This window comes from Limulus polyphemus, unplaced genomic scaffold (genome assembly GCF_000517525.1).
Source record: "Limulus polyphemus unplaced genomic scaffold, Limulus_polyphemus-2.1.2 Scaffold2760, whole genome shotgun sequence".
NCBI classification, from domain to species: Eukaryota; Metazoa; Arthropoda; class Merostomata; order Xiphosura; family Limulidae; genus Limulus; species Limulus polyphemus.
Window position 1 is genome coordinate 62,042 of NW_013668370.1, and position 10,995 is coordinate 73,036.

At 31.6% G+C, this 10,995-nt stretch overlaps 1 protein-coding gene across 3 annotated transcripts in view; it reads right to left on the reverse strand.

The window, feature by feature from the left end:
* LOC106467835 (cell division cycle protein 20 homolog) overlaps positions 1-10,995 on the reverse strand; it is a 30,956-nt gene that overhangs the window by 18,719 nt on the left and 1,242 nt on the right. Inside the window, exons 1-2 of one of the 3 annotated variants that reach the window (XM_013928213.2) lie at positions 9,380-9,456; positions 703-962 (exon numbers count right to left, since the gene is read on the reverse strand). In XM_013928213.2, the coding sequence (XP_013783667.1) occupies positions 703-937 (235 nt within the window). In that variant the 5' untranslated portion in view covers positions 938-962; positions 9,380-9,456. Of the gene's footprint in view, positions 1-702; positions 963-8,550; positions 8,662-9,379; positions 9,457-10,995 lie in introns of those variants that run through there. The other 2 variants (XM_022396030.1, XM_022396029.1) reach the window with 2 other exon arrangements.

Below are 10,995 nucleotides of genomic sequence, written 5' to 3' on the forward strand. Positions count from 1 at the left end.
TATTCTCAGCATCATGTACATTTAGGTTCAAAACAGCCTCAAAAACCTTTTTGTGGAAATTTCAAAATAAGGCTGCAAAAAAACTAAAAATTCTGCACAGCATATATTAAATTTCATAAACTTAAAAGCATTGTGATAGCTAAAACTGGTCTATTAGTGGAATTTACCGATTGATTAATTGCTTACATTTAAATGATTATTCTCACATGAGGCTTGGATAATTGGTATAATCTGAAACATTAGTTGATTAAGTTAAACAACCTCCAATTAACCGAAAGTAATAATGAGAAATCATAATGCTAATATTTTGATTGCTTGAATAGTTGGAATAATCAGAAATGCTCATTTTGATTAGTTGCTTATTTTCTTGACGTTACTCTATTTAATTCTAATTTCCATGAACCAACTGTTTTACGCGACACTAATTGATGCTCACAGGTGATCAATTATGTTTACTAATCACACAGCTTTATTGATAGCAAGGCTAAGCAAACAGATATCCAGATGAAGGAATAAAGAGCTCTACCATATGTTCTTCAGAGTATTATGCAAAAGATTAAATTAAAAGAATACTGTTCTAACCTTGGCTAAATATGACAGAAGAAGAAATGAACACATCTGTTTAGTCACCCCGCATATATATAATGAGAACAGCTATATAACACATCTCATCCGTTAGAAAAAAAGAAACATCAAACTCACCTGGTGTATTTTTGGGGGTTTTGTTATTACTGGTTACATTCTGATTTGAAGATATGTTCAGTGCAGATTGAGATAAGCTAGATGTAAGACTCTGGGAAGCATTCAGAGAATTGTTGACACTTGATGTTGAATTCTCTAGGGCTTTACGTTGCCATCGAGGTACTGGGCCTACAGTTATAGGTCCATCCATACGTAGAGCATTATTTATATCTTTTTCCAAAGCAAAATGTGACATCTGTAGTAGTAAATCAGACAGCAAGCTAAGTGTGAAAAAAATCTTATTAGCAATATAACTGAAGCACACAATAATATCCAACATTATTAATTAACCGTACGAATCACAGATATAAATATAACTTTCTAAGTTTGTCAAATAGTAACAGTATTTTGTTAAAACTATAGAGGTTTATTAAAAACACTCAACAAATAAAATACATTTGATTACAAAAAAGATGTTAGACATCACAGGATAAAACAACGACAAAAGAAACAATTAGTCTGTTATTTTCTTTCATCTTCCTCTGCTCATTTGAGGCATGATGATCGTTTTTTTCTATAACTGTGCATCTTTTACTGAGCTTTTGCTGTTTTTTTTTTAATGCAGTATTTTTTTTAAATCTCCATTCTCCATATTATTTTAAGCAATAGATTTTCCTGTTGATGCAGAATAAAGTTTAATAATACTATTTTGTACAACTTGTCTTCATTTGACTTCTTTACTGGTGAAAAACTTTAAAATAGTGTAATGCTTTAGATGAAAAAGGAGTTGAGGGCATAAACACTGTACTCCCACACAAAACTTCCTATAGAATTATAGGTGTTGCAATTTGTTTTTAAAACTTCCAACATTTCAATTTGATATTTATTAGTTTGCCTGCAGTCTGATAAGGTTGATAATGATGGATGTCAAAGGTATTGCTCACAAGATTTGATTTTAAAGACCCAGGATTATTCGTAGGTCAAATTATTTACCTATTAAGTGCTAAAATTGTTGCCTTATAGAACAGAATTCCCTATTTGGTGTGTGAACTGGCAAGATACAATCCTACACTGTTTGTTCAATCATCAATGGATAAAAAACACAAAATCAAGGACACTGACAAAAAGATATTTATCTTATCCAGGTTACATTAAGATGTATATTTTACTAATTCAGACTGACTTTAAATTACATCCAATGGGAGTAAACATGGGATATGGTATTTCACAAAATGTATATAAATCATATAATTTTCCAACTCCTTTGCATTTTGTATAATTTTTCATCAGTAAAAGATGTTGAATGTATGTCTGAGAAGTTAATATACGAGTGTATTCTGCATACAGGCCAGCTACATAACTAGTTAAAATATGGGGGTATTCTGCATAATTGATCAATTCTGAATAACAAAGTTAACATAGGGCCAAATCTGCATAGCAGGTCCATTCTCCGTAATGCATGAAAAAAAAAAGTATTGGCTTTTTCCCCATTGTATTTTCAATGCTCTCACTTTTTACCATTATGCAGAATATAACATATGTGAAATCGCATCTCTGCAACCCCTTATGCAAAATCACCTCATATTCTAACTGATGTAAAATAAGTGCATCCCAGTTAACAGTTGTAATGTACGTACCGAGTGAAAAATTTATAATTCTCATGATTAGAATTAAGGATTTGTTAATGGGTTTCCTGATAGGGGGACTGACAAGAATGGAAATAACTTGAACATTAAGTATAAAAGGTACAAATTTTGGAAGCATAGAAAAAAAAAGAACTGCATTTTCAACAGGATAAAAAGTTGTGGAATAGTTTACTTTATGATATGGTGTGTACAATTATATAGATACACAAAGTGGAAAAGGGGCATAGAGATCTAAAAATTAAGGCTCTATTGCTATAAAAATATGACATACAATGGGAGAGTAAGTAAGAATTAATTTCTCTATTTAAATTAATCCTAAGACTCAGTTCAAACCAAGATATGAATGCCTATATAATCTAAATTAGTGCAATGCTATATGATTATCAGTTTTAAGTAATGATTTTTAGTATATCTTAAAAGCTTTTTATAAAGTTCTGTTTTGGAAACGAACATATTAATTTGCCCTTAAGATGTTTGGATCTAACATCAACATTAAATTTTAAAAAATTATATCATTTTACATCATAATCTGCAAGCTACACAATCAAAGCAGGGCTATTCAGTGCATTACTAAAGATTATATTATGATTTAACTTGACCTACAATTGAAAACGTGTCCCTTTTGGTTATCAAAATAAGTACATTTTCATGCAATGCCTTATAAGAACTAAAATTAATTTGTATGTGAGGACACTTTCTATATATCTGACTCAACTTAAATGAATCACAAAAGATATAGTGTGTCATAGCAATATACATCTGTTTGATAATACTAGTTAATCAACCAGCTATTTAACAGAAATGTGTCAATGTGCAGTACTTGGAAGAGAAAGTTAATAAGAATACATTAACTAAAACAGTAAATAGTACATAAATCTTAATATGAAGGAGAAAACAATAAGAGCTGAAAAATTCTGAAAACTTTGCACAAATTAACACACTCAGTACCAAGATTACTAGTAACTAACTGGCATCAAACAGACTTAAAATCTAACTTAAAGGTACTCAGAAAACAAATTGAATAACCAATATCAATTTACTTGGTTTATACAGAAACGCAAAGCAGAATGAATTTGACAAATCTATAAAAAAAAAAAGAAATTTTAAACATATCACAACAGTACCTGGACAGAACAGGTAGAGAAAAGTGTTGTTGGTATCTACTTTATGAGTATTCTCATTGGTTTCAAACTATGTTACCACCTTATTAGTTCTTAAAATACATTTTACACCACTCTCAACAAGATAAAGTTGACCCTATTAACACATAAATTAACCTAAGAACTTGCATTAATTAGAAATTATACAACCTCGAAATTAAGTCTTGGTCAATAAATTAAAAAAGGAAAAACAAATGAAAACTTGCAAAAAGTGGTATTCCTTATCTCAGGATACACAACACATGCCTTAGCCATCCCATTTTTATCATTCACATATAATTATTTAAATGATGAGATACTTCTTCATTGTTACAATTCACGGCTGAAATGTTTCGCAACAAGCCAAAGTAGGTAAAGCACTTAAAGCTGTTTTGTTGGTAGTAAAGCTCCATGTGGCTGGGGTAGCTGTATGTTGATACACAGGTTTTCTTTCTTGTAGGAAGAGATCTACTTTGATTTGATTTTCACTATTTATGTTGTTCATATATTTTTTCCCCAGTTTGATAATGACAGATGAATATTCCATGTACTAGCACTCAGTCTAGCAGGGCTAAACAAGTCCAACATTTGTACTGTTTCCTAGAACAGATATGAAAAAAGGATTTGTATATCTGGCTATAATGTTTCTTACCCATATACTCTAACTGTGAGATAGATGTTAAAAAAAATTGCCAAAGGAGGAATATGGCAATATAGCTACTTATCCTATTGACAGTTCAGGTGTATACACCACAAAATCCTATAAAAGCCTTGATGCTTATGCATTTTATCATGCTGGACATGTTCAGTCCATCTTATAGCACGAGGTGTCTTCCAGAAGTCCTGTACGAGTCCTGAAGACCAAGGTTAGTCCATCACAAAGTGTGACAGACACACCCAAGGAACCAAGGATAATTGTCAAGAAAGATAATGGGATGATTTACTCAGCACATTGTACATGTATGGCAGGGTAAGCATCTCAGTAGTTGTACTTAAATTTTATTTGATGTTAATAAAGATTGCATGCTGTTTTGTGAATTTTTGTAATGTTTGTTTTTCTTACATATTTATAGAAAAAGATATTGTAGTGTTATAAAGTCTTGATAATGTATTGATTCATTTGCCCTTTATTCATCATTTCCATTGAAATGACCATTCTATTAAAAGATTATTTCAATTCATTTCAGGCTTGGAGAAACATGATTTTCAAAGTTGAGGCATGCATTCGTATGGATATCCAGAGTTTGTATACATAAGCTGCTGCACCTCGAATAATACTTACAAAAAGACAGTAATTAATTTAAGAACTCAAATACTGGTTTTGTTTGAACAAAATTAATGTGCATATAACAACAGAAGTATTAGCAATATCCCACCACATAAGTTCTGCAATTGTTTACTGGTATTTGGCTGACATGTACAATTCATAACATTAACATGATGTAGAAAAATTATGCATTTCAGTAAAATATTCAGTTATTGCCTGCACAATAGTCAACTTACAGCCATGAAACTTGAACAGTCTAGTAGGTATTGTGCCTAAAATATGCTCAAATTTCAAAGAGATGTAAAAAACTGTTGGCTTTTTTCTTATAACTTGATAGCTCACATTTATAATCATAGGCTATTAATAAGAAGCTAATATGAAACTAATATAGACTAAAAGCTAATATCAAAATCTTCTTCATTTACACATAATTGCAATCATCCACATATTTCATCATATTTATCAGGTAGCACGTTTGCCAACAAGGGACACTGATTTTTCTTCTGCAAGAATGTGCCCAAGAAGATTTGAAATTTTGCCAAGGGTTCTTCCTGTGTTGCACCAGAGATACCTCGCCTGATGCAAACTGTGGGACATAAGTAAAAACTGCTACAGTATTTATTGTTTGTCCAAAACAACTGTACAAAGGGGACAGTGCAACAGATACTGCATCTGAAACTGAACAAGATTACACAATTGGCCTCCCAACTGTCCTGACAATGTTGTATATTCCACAGTACATCTCTAACATCAGTGCAACTGGAGCAAAAGGACAGAGAGCTGTATGAGAAAGTTGATTTGAAGGATAAATCTGATTCTCTTGACCTCCTTGATGAGATGACAAGACATCAGTTAAATTTTCCACTTTGGTTTGCCTACAAATGTGGAAGAATAACAACATCCAAAATACATGACGTAATTGTCAGGTGAGCTGTTACAGCACCAGAAAAACTGGTCAAATATATTATGCACTATTCTGGTACATTCAGTGCAACAGCAACTCAGTGGAGTATTGATATGAAAAGCAAGCACTAAGACTACTAGATGCCAATATCTCTAAAGCTGGCCTCTTTCTCTCTCTAAATCCCTACCATATTTGGGTGCATCACCCGATAGAATTAGAAAATGTACATGCTGCGATAAAAAAAAAGAGTAATGACAGAAGTTAAATGCCCTTTCACTCACAGGGTTGCAAGTTCTGAAATATTATGTGGAAACGATGATGAGAATCTTAAAGTTTTTCACAGATACTATTCACAAGTTCAGTTAAATGCATACAAGTGAAATTAATAACCATTTGTATTGAAAAGGGTATTTATATCACTGAAGTCTCATGTGACTTAGATATGCTGTACATGCAGTTAAAAAAAATTTTTTTTTCAATGAAATTCCATCAGAAATCTTGTATAAACATATTGAATCTTCCCTTTCATGCCCAGCATCTATACATCAGAATTACATTTGTGGCAAGCCACAAGATCATTGAACAACAAGTATTCTGTAAAGAAGTTTCATTATGCATGTGTTGGGGTTGTTCAAAAGCCTTAAACTGAATGATACTGTCTAGTATGTAAAAGAATTACACTAAATTGATGCCAGCCATTTGCAGTCATTCATACTGTCATGACTAAAACCTGACAATCAGACATAGGGCAATTACATGAGTAATTTAATCGATTACAGTTACTTGCTACATGTACAATTACATGAAATAGCAATGTAGTCAAATATTATTACAATTACATTGCAAGTAATCATGATTATTTCTATCTCTAATGTTCTGAAAGACTTCATAAATAACTTGTCATAGGATTTTATTTAGGTTTAAATGCATGTCAGCATATTTATTATCAATATACATAAGAGCATTTTTAATACATATTACCAGAAAACAATACAGAAACATTATAACTGAAGATGTTTTTCATATGATGGTTATATTTTTCTAACAATTAAATGTTTTGACACTTTGAATGTCCTTTAGCATAAAAAAAAAAGTCAAACATCTAATTCGCTGAAAACAGGTATAATAACGGCTCATACAATAACAAAAAAAATTTATAATGTCTCAATACAGAATCAATTATTACTATCTACTTAATACATCAGCTCAATACTACTTTACCAGATTCCTACAAATTGTTCAATGCTGTACATATTTTAACAATGTCGTAACGGTGCCTTTGCAAAGTTATAAGAAAGACTTCACTAAAAATTTTAAAGGACTTTATCCTCCTAATTCCTTTTTCAACATACATTCAAACTCTAGCAATTTTTCTAGAAATTTCAACTTTGCTCGGTGACAGTTGTTTCTTGCCTTTTGTGAGGAAAGGAATAACAAGCTCAGCCTTTGCATTAGCAACATCTTCTCCTATTAAAACTCCTCTGTCAGATAAGACTTGATCTCTAAATTCTAATTTATTGAGAAACCCACACTGTTGTGTCAGCATTTTGTTCAACACTCTACTTCCCCATATATGACAGATAACAAATGGTTCAGGTTGGAGTAACCCCTACTAACACTTTCATTGTGTTGTGGTGCTTATAGGTATAGGTACTCCATGTTTAAGCCCTTGCTGTTAAATCTGATGGTCTTTCAATAAAAAAAAATTCTGAACAATCAATATTGACTCTGCACCATAGACAGGAGTCTTTAAGTACAGATGGCTGGTTTTTTCCCACAGGTTTCTCAATCTGGCAACTGTAACAAAAATTCAAGTCATTTTGCCAACACTTGAAGAGCCTTTTGAATTAGGTCACTTACAGGTCGTTCTGTCAATCTAAACCGAAAAGCTAAGTCTTGGTGACAGGGATTTAATTTTAGCTTCATTATGATTAATAAAACATGGTTTTTCTATAGTAATACCCTTAACGTGGGTTATGTAGTCATTCACTAACTCCACTATTCAGTTGAAAATGACATGCAAGGTAACCTCAGTAAAAAAGTTTATCAGAATTTGTGATTTTAGAGTCACAACACTGAAGAGAGATCTAATGAGTTGCTTCTTAAGCTTATTCTCATGTTGAAGCCTTTGAAACTCATTGTAAAGTCTCTGGTTTTCAACTTGTAATGCCTAATATGCTGTCAGTAATGGGACCTTTTCTGCATTAAATTCTGAAAAATAAAATAAAAAATCCATTACTTCAGTTATGTCAAAAAATTTAATTAAACTGAGTAATGTTTCATTAATTGAATATATGTTATACAGTATAACTACAGATTAAGATTTATGTTTAAGCATAAATGATGTATATATGTGATCTAAGAAGATGTGTTTATAATCTACAACCATAACCTTTTTTGTTTGGACCTTTATCTCCGAATCGTGGCATATGTATGAATAATTCTAACAATACTTCAGCATATTCTGAATGTTTCTTCTTCAAATTCTTGTTTTGTACTCTGTTTCAGCCACTTCAGCCCTTTCCTTTCAATTTATGGCCCTTGTATAATGGCTTTCCTTTGCAGAAATTACAGAACTACTTGGAGTACAGTGACTAAATATGATGGGAACATAGTAGTCATTGGTTGGGTCATCTGATGATCACCCCAAAATAAAAAACAAAAATTTATCTAAATTTTAAAGATTCTTTGGAATATTTGTACACAGAGTTCCAATAACAAGGCCTTAAAAGGGGCTGTTTTTTTTTCTTATTGTAAATGTCAGATAGTTTTATTTCTAATAAAAAGATAAAAGCTTGTAAGCTTATTCTGTTTTAATCAGCTAAATTATAGTGATATGACTACTTACTATGAATTATAAACTAGCAATAGGTATTCTACAGTCTCCTTCCTTACTTCTATAAATAATCTTACCTTCAATAAAATGATCAAACTAATCCTTGTATTGATATTGGGCTCCCAGTTCTTTCTCCCAATAGCATTTATCCACTTTGTCCTTTACTCATCTTTTTGGGGAATATGGAAATATTCCTTCCCACTATCTTTCTGAAATCTGTTTGCACAATTTATGGGAAACAACTAACAGGCATATTGATAATATTTAATAAAGAAACTTGAAACACTGCTGCACAAGATACCTTAATCAACAATATGTGTCCAGGTCAGCTAAGGCCTTCTTTCTCAAGTTTCTAACCAAGCACCTTCCACTTGGTGCCCAATAAAATGCCATAATTTCCCAGCCATTTATAAATTTAATTCACCATTTATCACATAAATAGCAAACATCTTTAGCAGTAACAGCAGACATATTCATAGTTTCACAACACATGAATGTGCTTTTTTCCTGATATTACACAAGATAATATTAATTTTAACATCAAATTGCTACAAAAACAAAATAATATTGCTGCTGCCAAAAGTTTCACTTCTAAGCACCTTTGTGCTCTGCAAAAATTAGAAACCTCAACTTTTGCAACAACTTGAATAAAGGTCATTTATATAACCCTACACTACAGTGCTACAGCCCCTAGTAGTAGTACTGGTAGTAATACTAATACTATTGGTAATAGCATAAAAAATCACACATAAGTTGCAACATGAACGTATTGATTTACACTGTAGAAGCCTTTGCATTGCAATAATTAAGAATGATCCAATACATGCGTGATTACAACACAAAACACATTATCAAAAAGTTTTAATACCATTTGCTTATAAAAAAAAAAAACTATCTTCTACTTACAGCGTGTGAAACTTCTAGCTATTTAAACGAACACTGCCTTGATTTTGAATTTTAATCTTGTTGCTGCTCTCTCATTGGTTCTACAGCTGCCACCTATTGAGTTTTGCATGTAATACATTTATATTTTCTTATTACTGTTAGAAATATACGACTGATTAAAATACGATTTCAAGCAGATTTTATTTTTATTATGGCTGTAAAAAATGTTGAAGTAAATGTACATCAATACTTTAATACAAAATAAAATATAGTTATATTTATGTAACGTTAATGCTAATCATACTCAGACATCTTGTTGAAATCAAATACATTCTCAATTTCATATTTCTAACAAGGTATAAGATACCGAATAAGAAGTGGGTTGGAAATTTGATACTTGATTCAGATGGCAGTATTCCAAGACAGATTAAAATAGACTAAAAATATGTCACGAAAACACAACAAAAATATTAAATGTTTGGCGTCTCAGCCTTAGCCGCTCCTCTTTCGTTGGCTTAGCTGTAAGTCTGAGAACTTATAAAGCTAAAAAATATATTGCCCATTGTGTACATTACGAGTAATAACAAACAAACAAGTTTTAGGCAAACATCAAGTGCTATAAACCACAATATTAACATTAACTGTATTTGTATTTGCCATTAGACATACGTATTGGGCCAATTATATTTCAAATCTACATTATTTATTCAGACCTTTAGGGGTTTTCAAGAAGAAGCAGAGTGTAAAATAGTATTTTAACAACACTATGCCCACCACATCTAATGCTCAATATAGGCCTCATTTGGTGGTGTGTATCGTATTCTGGTTGTGTTTTACTTTTGACGTGCCGGTGGCTCAGTGGTAAGTCTGAAAGCTTTTAACGCTAAAAATCGTGTTTCGATACAGAAGTGGGCATAAAAAGCCCTCAGTGGCTCAATGGTAAGTATGTGGGCCTAAAATGAAAATTATTTGTTTGTTTTTTCTGTATTATCTGTACTGTCCTGCTACCAGACTCTATAATTTAACGCTAACATGTGCCGTTGTAAGTTATCTCAGTTGTCAGCTATAATTTGCTCTAGTTATATAGCTATATCTAGGTAGCTTGATTCGATCAGAAGTTAATATTAATTACAAAGCAGTAATATCAAGATGAAGAGAAGAGTGAAGTGACAATGAAATGTCTTAGACTGGTATAGCTTATGATCAGGTCTAACTAAATTATATGAAAATTTTGTAATGTTACATCTTTGTGGAAAGAAGGGCTTGGTATCTACAACAAAAAGTAATACGTTTATGTTAAAAGTATTTATGCACATTCACGTGTATTATGCTTTTGGAATTAAAATTTCTTCTTGTAATTCATCTGTATTTTCACTGAATAATTAAATAAAACGGTAATCAATGTACAAAATGTTGCTTTTATGTTATTTCACTCCTTCCAACTGTGATCAACGTTTTCATGCAGCATATAGAGGTGACCATTGATTGAAAAAATTCATTGAACTTCATATTTATTCATTATTTACTTTAAAAACTACTCTCTAGTTGACATTGTAACGAATTTGTTGTTATGTATTTATTTTAATATCAACGTTGTTAAGATTAAGTTTATATTTAAAAACATGCATAGCTTATAG